At 45.1% G+C, this 21,631-nt stretch overlaps 1 protein-coding gene across 1 annotated transcript in view; it reads left to right on the top strand.

Moving 5' to 3' along the window:
• cnksr2a (connector enhancer of kinase suppressor of Ras 2a) overlaps positions 1 to 21,631 on the top strand; it is a 799,210-nt gene that overhangs the window by 635,322 nt on the left and 142,257 nt on the right. The window contains exons 15-16 of the mRNA XM_070893873.1: positions 369 to 442; positions 4,017 to 4,088. Of these exons, the coding sequence (XP_070749974.1) occupies positions 369 to 442; positions 4,017 to 4,088 (146 nt within the window). The remainder of the gene's footprint in view (positions 1 to 368; positions 443 to 4,016; positions 4,089 to 21,631) is intronic.

Genomic DNA, 21,631 nt, shown 5'->3' with positions numbered 1-21,631 from the left:
GCAGGCCAGCCAGTATCTGTAAAAATAAAAGACTCGGTAATTTTTTTTTCTCCTGTTTGTCAAAGAGAAGGTCAGTTTTTACTTGTGATCAATTCTTCCGCTAACATTAGGAAACTGAGGATATTATATCCCAGTATCGCTTATAACTTGCCATTTAGGAGTGCTTACCTTTGAACCTAAAGTTTGTATATTTTCATTCAGATTTATGCTCAAACCTATTGCATTGTTTTGGACTCGATGCAATAACAGCGTCATGAGAAGACTTTTCAAAAAAGATACTTAATGCATTGAACATTTGAGTAGTTGATTCAGAAATGAAAAAATATGCAACAAAAATTGTTCAACTAGGTGTTTTGGATTTTTCTCAGGATGAAAAGGCTGAGGGATTTATCTGCCTATCTGAGTTCACAATTGACAGAGCAAGTGAATGTCGGAAAAAGTAGTAAGTATTGCGGCAGTGATGGTCTGATAATCCCTTTCATCCTGGACTTTACAGGAAAGAAATTAATTCAATGTGATTTACTATTCAGCGAGTAATTAATGTTGGTTATATGTCCTGATGTTCATTTCACACTAATAACTGTATGTAATGTATTTACTTCATGGGTTCTTTGCTTAAGAATTCATAGCAACACATTGCTATTAAGAACTAGTTGGTTGATTAGCAAAAGGTTTAACAATCACACTATACATTACCAGTTCATCCACCAGGCTCACAACCACCTGCCTCATTGTGGATCCCCCGAACCCAACTGGCTGGGGTTTTATTGAGTCTTTTGACCATCACGTGACTGACTAAGCCACTCCCAACTCAACAACTCTACAACTATTTTTGTAGAAAACAATCAAGTGCCCCCTGATTAAAGGGGGGGAGGGGGTCACACTCCAAAACCTTTTCAGTGCCCCCTGTTTTTCTTTTCCTGAGGGCATCAAAACACAAATTATTCAAGTGCCCTCTGGCTAAAAGGGGAGGGGGGGGGGCACAAAAATCGACAAATTTAAACAAATTAACATTTAGACATAAAAAATCAAATAAAAATTTGGTTGCCGGGAGTGATGATCGACTCCAGTCCCTCCGACGCCCACCTCTCGCGGAAGGCCGTGAGTGTACCGGTGGACATCGTGTGCTCCATCTCCAGGGACATCCTGGCTCGGATGTAACCGCGGAAGAGAGGCCGGCCGTCGGGCTAAACGACCCCCTTGACCGCCCGCTGCCTGGATCGGCTGATGGTCCCCTTGGCCATGCCCAGGAGCAGTCCTACGAAGGGGCCCTTCGACCTGCCTGCTCTCCTCCGCACAGGGTGCCAGGAGTGTGGGACTGAAGTGCAACCAGAATTTGAGGAGCAGCCCCTTCAAGTATTGGAAGAGGAGCTGCAACCTCACACACTCAGTTAAAAACATGGAACACGGACTCTTCCAGACCGCAGAAATTACAGGTGGCCTGGGAGCCCATGAACCGACTTAAAATCTTATTGCACGGGACTGCTCCAGGCCAAGTTCCCAATAAATAGAGGGAGGACTCCCGCGTAGAGTGCACTCCATTGGGGACCCCCGCCTCCTCCGGACGGCAAGATGGTGCGTCATGGCGTGTCCGGACGGCAGACGAGGATGGCAACGTTTTAAAAAAATATATTAAGAGTTCCCTCCCGGTTACTTTTTCCCCTATCTCTCTTTGTCGCTGCTTCCCTTCCTCCTATCAGTCATTTCCTTCCCTCCCCCTCCCGGTTGCTGCCTCCCCTCTCCTTCCCAATAGCTAACAACCGTCCCTCCCCCACCCCACCACGGGCTGGCCATGCTGTCTGGTTTATCTGATCCAATGTTTTCTTAATGTGGTCAGAATTTCCTGTACATAGATTTTTTTTCTCCTGTTTCCTGTCCTGTATTTTCTGCTGTTCTCCTGGTTTATTTGGTTGTGTGTACATGAGTACAAACAAAGAAAAAATATGAGATTATCTTAGATAAAGCCGTAAGTTCAAACCTTATTGAAAAATATTGTCCTTACTTAATTGTGTAGATATGTAAATTCCACGTCCACAAAAGACAAATTAAATTCAGCACAACTTTGTAATATTTTATGATATTTTTTATAAACCCCATGCTACAATATGTTGGTTTCCTAACACACTACACCACAAGAGTCCTACAGGTGTAAGGCTGTGGATATAGTTATCAGTTGGTAAGTCCCTGTTCTTATCCTAGCAGTCAGAATAGGGTTGTGAGGATCTTCTATTTAGAAAAGTAAGATTGACATCCGACATAAGGCTAATGGTCTATGTTAGATGGACACCAGCATATGCTGATTTTCATCAGCAAATACCCTTGCACTCCAAAAACTAATAGTGTTCTGTACTAATACTTTAATCTCTGATAAAATGTAGGATTTTTGACCGATTGAAATCCCGAATTCTAATTAGGAACATAAGTCTGACATTTCAATGTATATTATTGAGCTGCTGATTTATTTTAAGGCAATATAATATGTAGTGTAATGCACTAAAATTATTTGTTAATATGATATAAAATAAGAGACCCAAACTCAATCTAAAGCAAAGCGCTAAAACAATCTCAGGCTTTAGCTGATGTTTGTAAATTGTTCAAGCTTTTTATTATTTTGTTTGGCACCATCAAAAACCTTGATCAGCTTAGTTTGTCAGCTTTGCTCAGTGGGTAGACTCGTGTCTTGAGTTAGAAGGTCGTGGGGCCAACCTTCTTGATCGTATAAACTGCTTATTTTATAATGTGCTAGTGGCTCCCAGTATGCAGGTTTCACAGAGCTGGGTGAACCATAAATTAAGTGTCAGATTTACTAAGGCGGGCTAGCTGCCTGGGAGACCTGATTTCAAATAAACAGGTCCTGCTGCTGGAAGCTGACAGCACTTGTGTGGACACATAACGCAATATAAAAGTAGCCAAAATGTAGGCTGACAGTCCAGTGCAGGACCCAAAGAGTGCTGCATTTCAGAGGTGCTACCCTTCAAATGAGACATTAAACCAAGGCCCCAGCTGTATGTTCTGGTTCAGTTGAGTATTAAAGATTCCATGGCATGATTTGAAGAAAAGCAGGCAGTTCTCCCAATGTCCTGGCGAACATTTTTCCTTCAATCAGTACCAGCAAGAATAGATTGACTGGTGATTTGTCGTACTGCTGTTGTTAGGTTCTTGCTGTGCACCCATTTTTGGTCATGGGAGCAGTCGCTGCACTGCAAAGTAATTCACTATGTGAAGCACTTTGAGACACTTCTGAGCGACATGATGAGATTAAATCAGTGCAAGTCTTGCGTTTTTTTCAGTCTCGTAACACAATCCATTTTTTTAAATGAAATGTAAACAGTTTGGGCTTTTCTCTCAAAATATATTAAAATAAATCACAATATCAGTGCAATTAAAGTCACATAATACATTAGCATTGCAGTTTGCTCATTTTTCATGATTTGACTGCAGAAGCATACTGACCATCCATTGCAGTTCTTGAAACACCCACAAAAACTGTCAGCAAAAATTGGAATAGAGTGTGCTTCAAGTGTGAGAAAACCAAGGGCTCAGAAGATGAAGTCAGTATTTATGAGTTTATGTCAGCTGACCTCCTTAATGCTTTATTGGTTCATAACATTCTCTAACATAAGTGTTCTACCCCATATATAATACAGTAATGGTGCTATAACATTATTTTTTGAACAGTTTACACAAGTGATCATCCTTCATGTGTGGGCTAGACAGTCACAGTCAGCAGGCTATTTGAGTGTGGGGCCATGATAGCAAACCCTGTCCCACCCCTGCCCATGTGTTTCAAGCGGACTTAATGGACAGCAATCAGGAACTGGAATATTGGCCTTTTTTGTTTTTGCCCCTCTTTAGCCCTGGGGCACAAAGGGCATGAAAAAAATATAGTTACCCAGCAGAGAGAAATCGTTTAGTATCAACCTTCAATAGCTGAGAGCATTTGAACATTTTTAAATAAAAAATAATGTATGAGAGCTTGTGGTTTATTGTGTGCTCTATCTCTCTCTTTTTAACAGCGCATTCAAAGCATGCCATCCCAAGATTAAGAGCTTTTATTTTGCAGCGGATAATATGGATGATATGAACAGGTATGTATGAGAAACAAAGTAATTCAGTGTAGCTGAAGAGGCTAATTGGTACAATGTTCAAGGACTTGTGTTTACAGCAGTTATAAGTGTTTATAGAAACATTTCTCTCTTAGCAGATTCCCATAAATGAACTGGATCCCTTAAAGTCCAGAAACTGCATTTTTAGCAGAAATGGCACAAAGGTTGACAATTACTCTATTTGAAGAAATCCCCATTTACTGGATTAAACATAAGGGGTAATTTCACGGAATTACACAAAGCTTCGGCCAGTGGGAGCACACGATATCCTAAAATTACCCCACTGCTTTTATGCTACATTATGGCACTCTGGGATGGTGGATCATAAGTACAGATCAGAAACTACAGTCACTAAAGCATTTATTTACCATTGAATGCAAATATGAAGCATTCAACGGAGACAAATGCAAGAAGAAAAGTTTGCAATGAGTTAATCACAGTCCCCACCATTTACACCGCCCTCCGGGCAAACGGTCGCAACCACCAGTGCTACCAGGCCAAAGGTCAAAACTGCCAGTGCGACTGGGAGAACTGCAGCAGTGGTTGCTGCCTAGGAACTGTGAGCTGGTCAGCTTTAACAGCAGGTTAAACCTCCCTTATGCGGAAGCCTCGGGACCTGGCCTGTTCTAGACAAGGGATTTTTCTAGACGAGGGGTAGTCAAGTTAAATTGGATGGTACAGTACTGAGCAAGGGGATATCGGGACTGGCTGGCTTGGGGTTGGGAGTGCGGCAGAGAGATCATGGGGAGCGGGGGGGAGCGGTGGCTCACGGGGTAAGGCCAGTGATTGCAGGAGTCAGCAGCGAGGAAGGACTTCAACTTGTTCAATTTGTTCATGTCGGAGTTCTGCACATGCGCCACCCAGTGGCCGGGAATGGTTCTGGATGAGGGGTGGTTCTGGATAAGGAAGGTTCAATCTGCACTACGATTCTGTTAACAGCCCCTGACCCATTTTCTAGCTCAGAACGTGTGACTTGAAACTTCCAACTTATTGGACACAAAATTAGATTGCTAGTTTCCAGCTCATGATGAAGGATTTATCATAGCGAGTCTGGTCATATTATAACCATCTCTGTAAAATAAGGCCGTTACTCATATGAATAATTTTTGCCGGCATCATGGCAAGGGACACATGGGGCTATGATGGTTTTATCATTCAATGCTTAGATCGGACAAATCGTGTTAATACTAATGCACCGTTATAAGCGGTGAGGACTGTACCCCCGTAAGAAATATATTTGTATTTAAACAAAATGTCCAGAATTTTCTGTGGTCCGTGCGGACGCGATCGGAGGTGGGTCGGGTGATAAATTTGAAATAAGTTGTAGCGGTCGGGAACCCACCATCATCTCACCCCCCGAGCCTTTCCCTCGGGTGTGTCTGCCAGTGCGGCAGCAACCCGAACGGCAGAACCTAATTCAAATCATAAAGAGATACTTGTCATAGAAACAAAGAAACATAGAAAGTAGGTGCAGGAGCAGGCCATTCGGTCCTTCGAGCCTGCACCACCATTCAATATGATCATGGCTGATCAGGCAACTTCAGTACCCCATTCCTGCTTTCTCTCCATACCCCTTGATCCCTTTAGCCGTAAGGGCCACTTCTAGTTCCCTTTTGAATATATCTAACGAACTGGCCTCAACAACTTTCTGTGGTAGAGAATTCCACAGGCTCACAATTCTCTGGGTGAAGAAGTTTTTCCTCATCTCGGTCCTAAATGGCTTACCCCTTATCCTTAGACTGTGACCCCTGGTTCTGGACTTCCCCAATATCGGGAACATTTTTCCTGCATCTAACCTGTCGAGTCCCGTCAGGATTTTATATGTTTCTATGAGATCCTCGCTCATTCTTCTAAATTCCAGTGAATATAAGCCTAGTCGATCCAGTCTTTCTCCATGATCCTTAAGCGGCTTTTTCACCCTACCTTTCAAATTTACCTGGATGCCCACGGGAAACACGCAGCTCGGGAACCACGTCTGTTAACCTGAGGTGGGAGTTCAGTGGCCATTGCTCCAGCTGATTAGTTGACAACATGAAATATTCTATAAAAGCTTACACTTCACAGCTGATCACTTGGCTCAGGCAGAAGCTGTTGATGACTGCATTCCCAGCACACATTTAGCTTCCAGCGAAGTCTCCATCCAGTATCACCTCATTGGAAGGACCTCTCTCACCATTGACAGATTGCTTCTCTCAACCCTACTTCACCTGCCTTCTATTCCATCAGCATGGGTGGCATTTATCTTGTCTCCCCTTTGGTCTTCAGAATCTGACCATGATGAGCCGCAACACTAGCAGCATCAGGCACACCAGCAGCACCAGCAACACCTCCAACCTTCTCGACCACCTGATGGTGTCAGCGCAGGGCTTCACCGCGCCGGAGACGATAACCTCAACACAGGTTATATCGGCAGAGGCTGAGCTTCCTCAATATGACAGCACCAGTGCCAAAGGAGGCTCAGGCTATCGCACCAGGTCATCGCAGGCATTTGCACATTGTTCGAGCAAGACCTGCAGCCCAGAGAATCGAGCTGACACACCTTAGCTGTGACTTTTAAAGTCACCAGCGCCCTCAACTTCTTCACCTGAGGCTCCTTCCTGGAATCTGCAGCACATTAATGGAAACGGTGCATAAACATTGAATGAATCAACTAAGTGGCTAGCTACCTTGTGAATCTACTTGTGTGTCATCTTTCTCTTCCGCATGCTTCTACAAGGTGCTACCCTTTCGGTTTCAGCAGAGATAGAGGCAGCTCACTTGCTTCCCTGCTGCAACTACATAGACACTTTTTGTTATGTATGTCATAACTCGATAGACGGAATACTGTAAACTAACACAGGTACAAACCTGGCTCTGCTTTATTAGGGCCCAAAGTGATTACATTACATGATGGCTTGCCTTTTATACCTGGGCCGCAGACACGTGCGTACAGCCCAATGACCTCTGACAGTGGCGCCACCTGGTGGCTAGTAACCCCAAGCATACATATATGACAATATCCCCTGTTAAGATATTAGTAACGGTGTTTTTACAAATTGAGACGGTCCGGGGCTTTCCGCTCCCGAGTTGATCGTCTCAGTTCAACTCCAGCCGTGGGCGAGTGTTCTGAGTCTGTTATGACTGGGGGCTGGGTAGCCGATCTGATGGGAGTGGCAATGACCATGTCAGGGATTGAAAGTCCAAATTCATTGATGACCAAGTCAGCATGGATTTATGAAAGGGAAATCATGCTTTACGAATCTTCTGAAATTTTTTGAGGATGTAACTAGCAGAGTGGACAAGGGAGAACCAGTGGATGTGGTGTATTTGGACTTTCAAAAGGCTTTTGACAAGGTCCTGCACAAGAGATTGGTGTGCAAAATCAAAGCGCATGGTATTGGGGTAATGTACTGACGTGGATAGAGAACTGGTTGGCAGAAAGGAAGCAGAGAGTCGGGATAAACGGGTCCTTTTCAGAATGGCAGGCAGCGACTAATGGAGTGCCACAGGGCTCAGTGCTGGGACCCCAGCTTTTTACAATATACATTAACGATTGAGATGAAGGAATTGAGTGTAATATCTCCAAGTTTGCGGATGACACTAAACTGGGTGGTGGTGTGAGCTGTGAGGAGGAAGCTAAGAGGCTGCAGGGTGACTTGGACAGGTTAAGTGAGTGGGCAAATGCATGGCAGACGCAGTATAATGTGGATAAATGTGAGGTTATCCATTTTGGGGGCAAATACACGAAGGTAGAATATTATCTGGATGGCGGCAGATTAGGAAAAGGGGAGGTGCAACGAGACCTGGGTGTCATGGTTCATCAGTCACTGAAAATGGGCGTGCAGGTACAGCAGGCGGTGAAGAAGGCAAATGGTATGTTGGCCTTCATAGCTAGGGGATTTGAGTATAGGAGCAGGGAGACCTTACTGCAGTTGTACAGGGCCTTGGTGAGGCCCCACCTGGAATATTGTGTGCAGTTTTGGTCTCCTAATCTGAGGAAGGACGTTCTTGCTATTGAGGGAGTGCAGCGAAGGTTCACCAGACTGATTCCCAGGATGGCTGGACTGTCATATGAGGAGAGACTGGATCAATTTGGCCTTTATCACTAGAGTTTAGAAGGATGAGAGGGGATCTCATAGAAACGTATAAGATTCTGACGGGACTGGACAGGTTAGATGTGGGAAGAATGTTTCCGATATTGGGGAAGTCCAGAACCAAGGGACATAGTCTTAGAATAAGGGGTAGGCCATTTAGGACTGAGATGAGGAGAAACTTCTTCACTCAGAGAGTTGTTAACCTATGGAATTCCCGGCCGCAGAGAGTTGTTGATGCCAGATCATTGGATAGATTCAAGAGGGAGCTCGATATGGCCCTTACGGCTAAGGGGATCAAGGGGTATGGAGAGAAAGCAGGGAAGGGGTACTGAGGAAAAGATCAGCCATGAACTTAGTGAAGGGCGGTGCAGGCTCGAAGGGCCGAATGGCCTACTCCCTCACCTATTTTCTATGTTTCTATGACAGCGGAGTCCTCTGATGACTGAGGGTAGGTTGGTTGGTCACTGATTGTGTCTTCTTCAGACTGTTCCAGTTCATCCGTGTGCCGCAGCTTTATCTGATCAACATGTTTCCTGCATGTTTGTCCATTCTTGAACTTGACGCTAAACACTCTTTTACCCTCCTTGGCCGTAACAGTACCGGCGATCCACTTGGGATCTTGACCATAATTTAGAACATACACAGGATCGTTAACAGAAATGTCGTGCTGACTTTGATGTCTGTATTCAACATGATTATTCAAGTCAGGGTGGACAAGAGAGAGCTTGGTCTTGAGACCTCTCCATCAATAGTTCAGCAGGGGGTACCCCGGTAAGGGTGTGGGGTCTTGTCCTGTAACTAAGCAATATGCATGACAAGCGAGTCTGCAGTGAACCTTGAGTTACACGTTTCATACTCTGCTTAATGATTTGGGCAGCACGTTCTGCTTGACCATTAGATGCGGGTTAGAATGGTGCTGACCTCACATGCTTAATACCATTGAGTTTCATGAACTCTTGAAACTCCAGACTAGTGAAGCAAGGTCTGTTGTCGCTTACAACGATGTCGGGCAGACCATGAGTGGCAAACATGACATGAAAGCTCTCAATGGTAGGTGTGGATGTACTGGATGACATGATTATACACTCTATCCACTTGGAATATGCATCCACCACAACTAAAAACATCTTTCCCAGGAAGGGACCTGCAAAGTCGATGTGAATCCTGGACCATGGTTTAGATGGCAACTCAGCGGCGATTCCGCTGGTGCTTTACTTAGCTGCATCAGAGTCAATTCCAGGCCACCATACATGAGACCTGGCAATGGCTTTAATCATGACAATACCGGGATGAGTGCTATGTAGATCATGTACAAATTTTCTGTGCCTTTCTTAGGCATAACAACACGATTACCCCACAGTAAACAATCTGACTGAATGGATAGTTCGTCTTTGTGACGGTTGTAAGGTTTGGTCTCTTCACCCATTTGCTTGTGTATGGCAGACCAATCACCACTAAGGACACAATGTTTCACAACCAATAATATCGGGTCCTGGCTGGTCCAGGTCTTAACTTGTTGGGCCGTGACAGGGGTTCCTTCACTTTTAAAAGCATCCATAACTAACAGTAGGTCTGCAGGTTGTGGCATCTCCATCTCCGGTGTGGGCAACGGCAGACGGCTCAGTGCATCGGCACAATTCTTGGTGCCAAGTCAATGGTGAATGACATAATCACAGGCATCTGAATGAGGGACGATGCATTGGTATTGATACCTTTGTTTTCGGAAAACAATGAAATGAGTGGCTTGTGATCTGTTTATAGTTCAAACCAAAGACCAAACAGGTACTGATGCATATTTTTAACTCCATACACACAAGCTAATGCTTCTTTTTCTACCATGCTGTAGGCTCTTTCCGCCTTTGACAAACTTTTAGAAGCATACGCAACAGGTTGTAGTTTATCCGACTCATTAGCTTGTTGGAGCGCGCAATCAACTCCATATGATGAAGCATCACAGGCCAATGCGAGACCCTTACACAGATCATAATGTGCCAGCAGCTTGTTAGAGCAAAGCACATTAGTAGCTTTTTTTCAAAAGCTCTATCTTGAGACGCACCCCAAACTCAGTTGTCTCCTTTTCTTAGCAGCATGTGCAGTGAGTCTAATGAAGTGCTCAATCTAGGTAGGAAATTACCGAAGTGTTGAGTGGACCAAGGAACGAACGCAGCTCCGTCACATTCTGAAGCTTGGGTGCATTTTTGATGGCCCTTGTTTTTGAGTCCATAGGCCTGATGCCGTCAGCAGCAACTTTCCTCTCCAGGAATTCGACTTCCGGTGCCATGAAGATGCACTTCGAACGTTTCAGTCTGAGTCCCACTTTGTCCAGACGACGTAGAATCTCTTCCAGGTTGTTCAGATGTTCAACGGTGTCATGACCTGTGACTAGGATGTTATCTTGGGACACAACAGTTCTAGGGACGGACTTCAGTGGACTCTCCATGTTCCTCTGAAATATAAGCCGAGCGAATTCCGAAAGGACACCTGTTGTAGATAAACAGTCCTTTGTGAATGTAGATGCACGTAAGTTTCTTCGACGTCTCGACCAGCTCCTGTGTCATGTAGGCCGACGTCAGATCCAGTTTAGTGAATGACTTCTCCCCCAGCTAGCGTTGCAAACAGGTCATCAGCCTTCGGTAACGGGTATTGATCCTGTTTCGAAACTCGGTTGATCGTAACCTTGTAGTCTCCACAAATCCTGACGGTGCCATCACTCTTCAACACAGAAACAATGGGCTGGCCCATTCATTAAATTTGACCGGTGATATGACCCTTCATGCTGGGAGTCTGTCCAGTTCAATTTCGACCTTCTCCCTCATCATGTACGGAACCGCCCGAGCTTTATGATGAACGGGACTTACATCTGAGTCCACGTGAATCTGCACCTTGGCTGCCATGAAATTGCCGATGCCTGGTTCAAACAGCGAAGGGAATTTGCTCAACACTTGAGCACATGGAGTATCATCCTCCGCCGACAACGCTTTGATATCGCTCCAATTCCATTTGATTTTTTCTAGCCAATTCCTGGTGAACAGCGTTCGACCATTGCCTGGAACAATCTATAACGGTAAATCATGAACCGCACCATCATACGATACCTTGACTACTGCACTGCCAATCACCCTTATGAGTCCTTTAGTGTACGTACGCAACTTGGCATTGACTGGACTCAGCTTAGGCCTCACAGCCTTAGTATCCCACAGCTTGCCGAATGTCCTCTGGCTCATTATTGATTGACTCGCACCCGTGCCCAATTCCATCGGTACCGGAACACCGTTAACTTTCACATTTATCATTATCGATTGGTTCTTTGTTAGGAATGAATACAGTCCATACACTTCCTCCTCTGGTATCTTGGATTGCATATCTGGATCTGTGCTATACTGGTCATCATCCTCCACGTGTTGTGTCGCAGCAAGCTTGCTCAGTTGCGGACACATGCGCTGGAGATGCCCCAGTCTCGAACAGCCTTTACAAATGTACTGTTTAAACCGACACTGATGAGACCGATGATTGCCCCCACAAGGCCAACACGGTGAAATTGGATTCATTCCCATTGGCGGACTTTGGGCAGAAACAGTTTTCGCATACGCAGTCGAGTAGGCCCTACCATGTGCAGCTTTGCCAAATGACGATACAATCTTGTTTACAGTACTTGCCGAGTTCCGATTTTTTGATGATATCTGCTTTAAGTTTTTGTCCGTCGACGTGCATGCCTGGACAATCGCGATGGCCTTGCTCAAATCCAACGTCTCCGCCACTAGTAGCTTACGCAGGATCACCTCGTGGTTGATGCCGATTACAAAGAAGTCCCGCAGCATGTCGCCCAACGCGTTTTAGAACTTACACGGTCCACCTTAGTCGTTGTAGGTCGGCAACGAATTCCGACACATCCTGGCCATCAGAACGAACGTGCTTGTAGAATTGATATCGTGAGATGATGATGCCGCCTTCTGGTTTGAGATGGTCACGTACCAGAGCACACAATTCCTCATAGTCCTTGTCCGTTGGGCTTGCAGGTGAGAGAAGATTCTTTGAGCCCATAGATTTTCGGACCGCAAACCGTGAGGAAGACCGCCCTGCGCCTAACTGCGTCAGTGGATTCCTCCATTTTGTTGACCACGAAGTACTGGTCCAGGCGAGTTACAAAATCTGCCCAGTCCTCTGCCTCCACGAATCTCTCCAGAATTCCAATTGTGCTCATTTTTTTTTGCATGCGAAGCTTCTTAAGTTACCTCGTCGTCAAATGTTATGCATGTAATAACTCGATAGTTTACATTATTCAGTCTAACACAGGTACAAACCTGGCTCTGCTTTATTCGGGCCCAAAGTGATTACATCACATGATGGCTTGCCTTTTATACCTGGGCCACACACGCATGCGTACAGCCCAATGACCTCCGCCAGTTGCGCCACCTGGCGGCTCGTAACCCCAGATATACATACATGACATAAAGCCATCATGGTTTTGAACACCTCTATCAAATCTCTCCTCAACCTTCTCTGCTCGAAGGAGAACAACCCCAGCTTCTTTTGCCTATCCATGTAACTGAAGTCCCTCATCCCTGGAATCATTCTCATAAATCTTTTCTGCACCCTCTCGAAGGCCTTCACATTCTTCCTAAAGTGTGGTGCTCAGAATTGGACACATTACTCCAGTTGTAGTCGAACCAGTATTTTATAAAGGTTCATCATAACTTCTTTGCTCTCTGCCTCTATTTATGAAGCCCACTATCCCGTATGCTTTTTGACCCGCTTTCCCAACCTTTGACATGAAAAGGTGACATGATAGGTCCAAGTCAGCATAGATTTGTGAAAGGGAAATCATACTTGACAAATCTTCTGGAATTTTTTGAGGATGTTTCCAGTAGAGTGGACAAGGGAGAACCAGTTGATGTGGTGTATTTGGACTTTCAGAAGGCTTTCGACAAAGTCCCACACAAGAGATTAATGTGCAGAGTTAAAGCACATGGGATTGGGGCTAATGTGCTGACTTGGATTGAGAACTGGTTGGCAGACAGGAAGCAAAGAGTAGGAGTAAATGGGGACTTTTCAGAATGGCAGGCAGTGACTAGTGGGGTACCGCAAGGTTCTGTGCTGGGGCCCCAACTCTTTACATTGTACATTAATGATTTAGACGAGGAGATTAAATGTAGTATCTCCAAATTTGTGGATGACACTAAGTTGGGTGGCAGTGTGAGCTGCGAGGAGGATGCTATGAGGCTGCAGAGTGACTTGGATAGGTTAGGTGAGTGGGTAAATGCATGGCAGATGAAGTATAATGTGGATAAATGTGAGGTTATCCACTTTGGTGGTAAAAACAGAGAGACAGACTATTATCTGAATGGGGGAGTGTTTGCCAGTGCTGTTGGGGAGGAGTTAAACTAATATGGCAGGGGGATGGGAACCAATGCAGTGAGACAGAGGGAAACAAAAAGGAGACAAAAGCAAAAGACAGAAAGGAGATGAGGAAAAGTGGAGGGCAGAGAAACCCAAGGCAAAGAACAAAAAGGGCCACTGAACAGCACAAAACTAAAAGGACAAAGGGTGTTAAAAAAAACAAGCCTAAAGGCTTTGTGTCTTAATGCAAGGAGTATCCGTAATAAGGTGGATGAATTGACTGTGCAAATAGATGTTAACAAATATGATGTGATTGGGATTACAGAGACGTGGCTCCAGGATGATCAGGGCTGGGAACTCAACATCCAGGGGTATTCAACATTCAGGAAGGACAGAATAAAAGGAAAAGGAGGTTGGGTAGCATTGCTGTTTAAGGAGGAGATTAATGCAATAGTTTAGAAGGACATTAGCTTGGATGATGTGGAATCTATATGGATAGAGCTGCAGAACACCAAAGGGCAAAAAACGTTAGTGGGAGTTGTGTACAGACCTCCAAACAGTAGTAGTGATGTTGGGGAGGGCATCAAACAGGAAATTAGGGGTGCATGCAATAAAGGTGCAGCAGTTATAATGGGTGACTTTAATATGCACATAGATTGGGCGAACCAAACTGGAAGCAATACGGTGGAGGAGGATTTCCTGGAGTGCATAAGGGATGGTTTTCTAGACCAATATGTCGAGGAACCAACTAGGGGGGAGGCCATCTTAGACTGGGTGTTGTGTAATGAGAGAGGATTAATTAGCAATCTCATTGTGCGAGGCCCCTTGGGGAAGAGTGACCATAATATGGTGGAATTCTACATCAAGATGGAGAATGAAACAGTTAATTCAGAGACCATGATCCAGAACTTAAAGAAGGGTAACTTTGAAGGTATGAGGCTTGAATTGGCTAGGATAGATTGGCGAATGATACTTAAGGGGTTGACTGTGGATGGGCAATGGCAGACATTTAGAGACCGCATGGATGAACTACAACAATTGTACATTCCTGTCTGGCGTAAAAATAAAAAAGGGAAGGTGGCTCAACCGTGGCTATTAAGGGAAATCAGGGATAGTATTAAAGCCAAGGAAGTGGCATACAAATTGGCCAGAAATAGCAGCGAACCTGGGGACTGGGAGAAATTTAGAACTCAGCAGAGGAGGACAAAGGGTTTGATTAGGGCAAGGCAAATGGAGTACGAGAAGAAGCTTGCAGGGAACATTAAGGCGGATTGCAAAAGTTTCTACAGATATGTAAAGAGAAAAAGGTTAGTAAAGACAAACGTAAGTCCCCTGCAGTCAGAATCAGGGGAAGCCATAACGGGGAACAAAGAAATGGCGGACCAATTGAACAACTACTTTGGTTCGGTATTCACTAAGGAGGACACAAACAACCTTCCGGATATAAAAGGGGTCAGAGGGTCTAGGAAGAAGGAGGAACTGAGGGAAATCCTTATTAGCCGGGAAATTGATGGGATTGAAGGCAGATAAATCCTCAGGGCCTGATGGACTGCATCCCAGAGTACTTAAGGAGGTGGCCTTGGAAATAGCGGATGCATTGACAGTCATTTTCCGGTAGAGTGGACAAGGGAGAACCAGTTGATGTGGTATATTTGGACTTTCAGAAGGCTTTCGACAAGGTCCCACACCAGACTGATTCCCGGGATGGCGGGACTGACCTATCAAGAAAGACTGGATCAACTGGGCTTGTATTCACTGGAGTTCAGACATGGATTGAGAACTGGTTGTCAGACAGGAAGCAAAGAGTAGGAGTAAATGGGGACTTTTCAGAATGGCAGGCAGTGACTAGTGGGGTACCGCAAGGTTCTGTGCTGGGACCCCAGCTGTTTACAATGTACATTAATGATTTAGACGAGGGGATTAAATGTAGTATCTCCAAATTTGCGGATGACACTAAGTTGGGTGGCAGTGTGAGCTGCGAGGAGGATGTTATGAGGCTGCAGAGCGACTTGGATAGGTTAGGTGAGTGGGCAAATGCATGGCAGATGAAGTATAATGTGGATAAATGTGAGGTTATCCACTTTGGTGGTAAAAACAGAGAGACAGACTATTATCTGAATGGTGACAGATTAGGAAAAGGGAAGGTGCAACGAGACCTGGGTGTCATGGTACATCAGTCATTGAAGGTTGGCATGCAGGTGCAGCAGGCGGTTAAGAAAGCAAATGGCATGTTGGCCTTCATAGCGAGGGGATTTGAGTACAGGGCAGGGAGGTGCTGCTACAGTTGTACAGGGCCTTGGTGAGGCCACACCTGGAGTATTGTGTACAGTTTTGGTCCCCTAACCTGAGGAAGGACATTCTTGCTATTGAGGGAGTGCAGCGAAGGTTCACCAGACTGATTCCCGGGATGGCGGGACTGACCTATCAAGAAAGACTGGATCAACTGGGCTTGTATTCACTGGAGTTCAGAAGAATGAGAGGGGACCTCAGAGAAACGCTTAAAATTCTGATGGGTTTAGACAGGTTAGATGCAGGAAGAATGTTCCCAATGTTGGGGAAGTCCAGAACCAGGGGACACAGTCTAAGGATAAGGGGTTAGCCATTTAGGACCGAGATGAGGAGACACTTCTTCACCCAGAGAGTGGTGAACCTGTGGAATTCTCTACCACAGAATTCACTAAATATATTCAAAAAGGAGTTAGATGAAGTCCTTACTACTAGGGGGATCAAGTGGTATGGCGAGAAAGCAGGATTGGGGTACTGAAGTTGCATGTTCAGCCATAAACTCATTGAATGGCGGTGCAGGCTAGAAGGGCCGAATGGCCTACTCCTGCACCTATTTTCCATGTTTCTATGTGACAGATTAGGAAAAGGGGAGGTGCAACGAGACCTGGGTGTCATGTGCATCAGTCATTGAAGGTTGGCATGCAGGTACAGCAGGCGGTTAAGAAAGCAAATGGCATGTTGGTCTTCATAGCGAGGGGATTTGAGTACAGGGGCAGGGAGGTGTTACTACAGTTGTACAGGGCCTTGGTGAGGCCACACCTGGAGTATTGTGTACAGTTTTGGTCTCCTAACTTGAGGAAGAACGTTCTTGCTGTTGAGGGAATGCAGCGAAGGTTCACCAGACTGATTCCCGGGATGGCGGGACTGATATATCAATAAAGACTGGATCAACTGGGCTTGTATTCACTGGAGTTCAGACGAATAAGAGGGGATCTCATAGAAATGTTTAAAATTCTGACTGGTTTAGACAGGGTAGATGCAGGACGAATGTTCCCAATGTTGGGGAGGTCACAGTCGAAGGATAAGGGGTAAGCCATTTAGGACCGAGTTGAGGAGAAACTTCTTCACCCAGAGAGTGGTGAACCTGTGGAATTCTCTACCACAGAAAGTAGTTGAGGCCAATTCACTAAATATATTCAAAAAGGAGTTAGATGTAGTCCTTACTACTAGGGGGATCAAGGGGTATGGCGAGAAAGCAGGAATGGGGTACTGAAGTTGCATGTTCAGCCATGAACTCATTGAATGGCGGTGCAGGCTCGAAGGGCCGAATGTCCTATTCCTGCACCTATTTTCTATGTTTCTATTTTTGACTCGCTTTTTCAACACTTTGTGCACATATAACCCCAGGTATCTCTGTTCAGCCACTCACTTTAGGATTGTACCCTTTAATTTATATTGCCTCTTCTTGTTCTTCCTACTAAAATTCCAGCGTCAAATTTCATCTGCTACATGTCCGCCCATTTACCAGCCTGTCTATATCTTCTTGAAATCTAAAACTATCCTCACTGTTCACTGTCATCTGCAAATTTTGAAATTGTGCCCTCTCTACTCAAATCTAAGATCTGGATTTTCTGGTCCTTTGCGCTCCGGGTTTCATTCCAGAACAGTGTGAAAGGCGGCGGTGAGGTCTCCAGCGCCCCGCTGCCATCAGGAAGGATAGACAGAAAGGAAAAGGAGGTGGTGCTGGTTAAAGAGGAAATTAATGCAATACTAAGGAAGGACATTAGCTTGGATGATGTGGAATCGCTATAGGTTGAGCTACGGAATACCAAAGGGCAGAAAACACCAGTGGGAGTTGTGTACAGACCACCAAACAGTAGTAGTGAGATTGGGGATAACATCAAACAAGAAATTAGGAATGCGTGCAATAAAGGTACAGCAGTTATCATGGGTGACTTTAACCCACATATAGATTGGGCTAACCAAACTGGTAGCATTGCGGTAGAGGGAGATTTCCTGGAGTGTATTAGGGGTGTTTTTTTATACCAATATGTCGAGGAACCAACTGGAGGGCTGGCCATCCTAGACTGGGTGATGTGTAATGAGAAAGGACTAATTAGCAATCTTGTTGTGCAAGGCCCCTTGGGGAAGAGTGACCATAATATGGTTGAATTCTTTATTAAGATGGAGAGTGACACAGTTAATTCAGAGACTAGGGTCCTCAACTTAAGGAAAGATAACTTCGATGATATGAGAAGTGAATTGGCTAGAATAGACTGGCGAATAATACTTAAAGGGCTGATGGTGGATAGGCAATTCAAAACATTTAATGATCTCATAGAAAAACTTCAACAATTGTACATCCCTGTCTGGAGTAAAAATAAAATGGAGACGGTGGCTCAACCGTGGCTAACAAGGGAAATTAAGGATAGTGTTAGAACCAAGGAAGAGGCATATAAATTGGCCAGGAAAAGCAGCAAAACTGAGGACTGGGAAAAATTTAGAATTCAGCAGAGGAGGACAAAGGGTCTAATTAGGAGGGGGAAAATAGAGTATGAGAGGAAGCTTGCTGGGAACATAAAAACTGACTGCAAAAGTTTCTATAGATATGTGAAGAGAAAAAGATTAGTGAAGACAAACGTAGGTCCCTTGCAGTCAGATTCAGGTGAATTTATAATGGGGAACAAAGAAATGGCAGACCAGTTGAACAAATACTTTGGTTCTGTCTTCAGAAAGAAACAACCTTCTGGAAATACTAGGGGATCGAGGGTCTAGTGAGAAGGAGGAACTGAAGGAAATCCTTATTAGGCGTGAAATTGTGTTGGGGAAATTGATGGGATTGAAGGCCGATGAATCCCCGGGGTCTGATGGTCTGCATCCCAGAATACTTAAGGAAGTGGCCATAGAAATAGTGGATGCATTGGTGATCATTTTCCAACAGTCTACTGACTCTGGATCAGTTCCTATGGACTGGAGGGTAGCTAATGTAACCCCACTTTTTAAAAAAGGAGAGAGGAAACAGGGAATTATAGACCAGTTAGCCTGACATCGGTGGTGGGGAAAATGTTGGAATCAATTATTAAAGATGAATAGCAGCGCATTTGGAAAGCAGTGACGGGATCGGTCCAAGTCAGCATGGATTTATGAAAGAGAAATCATGCTTTACAAATTTTCTCGAATTTTTTGAGGATGTAACTAGTCAAGTGGACAAGGGAGAACCAGTGGATGTGGTGTATTTGGACTTTTAAAAGGCTTTTGTCAAGGTCCCACACAAGAGATTGGTGTGCAAAATTAAAGCACATGGTATGGCGGGTAATGTACTGATGTGGATAGAGAACTGGTTGGCAGACAGGAAGCAGAGAGTCGGGATAAACGGGTCCTTTTCAGAATGGCATGCAGTGAATAGTGGGGTGCCGCAGGGCTCAGTGCTGGGACCCCAGCTATTTACAATATACATCAATGATTTAGTTGAAGGAATTGAGTGTAATATCTCCAAGTTTGTGGATGACACTAAGCTGGGTGGCGGTGTGAGCTGTGAGGAGGATGCTAAGAGGCTGCAGGGTGACTTGGACAGGTTAAGTGAGTGGGCAAATGCATGGCAGATGCAATATAATGCAATATAATGTGGATAAATGTGAGGTTATCCACTTTGGTGGCAAAAACACGAAGGCAGAATATTATCTGAATGGCGGCAGATTCGGAAAAGGGGAGGTGCAACGAGACCTGGGTGTCATGGTACATCAGTCATTGAAAGTTGGCATGCAGGTACAGCAGGCAGTGAAGAATGCAAATGATATGTTGGCCTTCATAGCTAAGGGATTTGAATATAGGAGCAGGGAGGTCTTACTGCAGTTGTGCAGGGCCTTGGTGAGGCCTCACCTGGAATATTGTGTTCAGTTTTGGTCTCCTAATCTGAGGAATGATGTTCTTGCTATTGAGGGAGTGCAGCGAAGGTTCACCAGACTGATTCCCAGGCTGGCAGGATTGACATATGAGGAGAGACTGGATCGACTGGGCCTGTATTCACTGGAGTTTAGAAGGATGAGAGGGGATCTCATAGAAACATATAAAATTATGACGGGACTGGAAAGGTTAGATGTTGGAAGAATGTTCCCGATGTTGGGGAAGTCCAGAACAAGGGGCCACAGTCTAAGCCATTTAAGACTGAGATGAGGAGAAACTTCTTCACTCAGAGAGTTGTTAACCTGTTGAATTTCCTACGGCAGAGAGTTGCTGATGCCAGTTTGTTGGATATATTCAAGAGGGAGTTAGATATGGCCCTTAAGCTAAAGGGATCAAGGGGTATGGAGAGAAAGCAGGAAAGCGATACTGAGGTGAATGATCAGCCATGATCTTATTGAATGGTGGTGCAGGCTCGAAGGGCCAAATGGCCTAATCCTGCACCTATTTTCTATGTTTATATCCCCCTGTCGGATTTCGTGCCGGCTCTGAGCAGCACTGCCGGGAAGAGCTGCACCGGGTGTGCAACGCCACTGGTTGCGACACGGGCACAAGTATTGAACCTTGCCTAACCCGTCTGCCCGGAGGTGTGCCCGCAATGACTGCCTGGAAAATCAGTGCGATTGTGTTGCGGTGGCATGGGCAATGTTTTCAGAATGTCTTTGTGGGTTTTTTTAGGGGTTTTTTCCCAAGGCCTCTCTCCGAGCGCCCCAGGGCTGGCTCTTGAGCTCGGGAGTTTTGCTTTCTTGCGCCAAGAGAGGTGTACAATGCCTCCCTTAATGCTGCACCCCCTGATGTAGGGCCCAGATGGCCAAACTTAAATACTAAAGCGCAAACTATTCCCAGCTGCTAACTTTCCCGCTCTGCCGCCATTATCGCCCCGAAAACAGAAAAGCCTAAAATCCAGCCCCCTATTTTTTATATATATCAAGAAAGGCAGTGGTCCAAGTATCAACCCCTGAGGAACACCACTGTATTCCTTCCTCCAGTCTGAAAAACAACCATTCACTACTCTCTGTTTCCTCTCACTTAGCCAATGTTGTATCCATGCTGCCACTGTCCCTTTTATTCCATGGTCTTCAACTTTGCTGGCAAGCCTATTGTGTGTGGAGAAAGAGTCAGACTGAACACTGTGAGCTCAAAGTAAAGTGTGACCTTAGTCTTTTATTGCAGGTCTCCAGAGTGCCTCTCCAACCTGTGAAGCCTCCTTAAATACCTGTGCTCCAAAGGGATGATGGGATCCCTTGGGACTCCGGGGAATGAGCCCTCTGGTGGCTGTACAGAGTAAATACAAGTCCACATATATAACACCTATTATGTGGCACTTTATCAAATGCCTTTTGCAAGTCCATGTACACCCCGTCAACCGCATTGCCCTCATGAACCCTCTCTGCTACCTCATCAAAAAACTCGATTAATTTGGTTAAACACGATTTATCTTTAACAAATCCATGCTGGTATTCCTTAATTAATCCACGCTTGTCCAAGCGACCGTTAACTTTGTCCCTGATTATCGTTTCCAAATACTCCAAAAGCTTTCCCACTACTGAGGTTAAACTGACTGGTCTGTAGTTGCTGAGTTTATCCTTGCACCCTTTTTTGAACACGGGTGTAACATTGCAATTCTCCAGTATTCTGGCACCAGCCCCGTATCCAAGGAGGATTGGAAGATGATGTTGATTTCCTCCTTAACCTCCCTCAGCATTCTAGGATGCATCCCATCCGGTCCTGGTGACTTATCAACTTTAAGTTCAGACAACCTTTCTAGTACCTCCTCTTTATTAATATTTATCTTGTCTAGTGTCTCAATTACCTCCTCTTTCACTATGACATTGGCAGCATCCCCTTCTTTGGTCAAAGTATTCATTTAGTAACTTAGCCGTGCCCTCTGCCTCCTTTTAGGTCTCTAATCGGCTCCACGCCTTTTAC

This window comes from Pristiophorus japonicus, chromosome 11, assembly GCF_044704955.1.
Source record: "Pristiophorus japonicus isolate sPriJap1 chromosome 11, sPriJap1.hap1, whole genome shotgun sequence".
In the NCBI taxonomy this organism is placed as follows: Eukaryota; Metazoa; Chordata; class Chondrichthyes; family Pristiophoridae; genus Pristiophorus; species Pristiophorus japonicus.
This window is presented reverse-complemented; position numbering and strand designations above follow the sequence as displayed.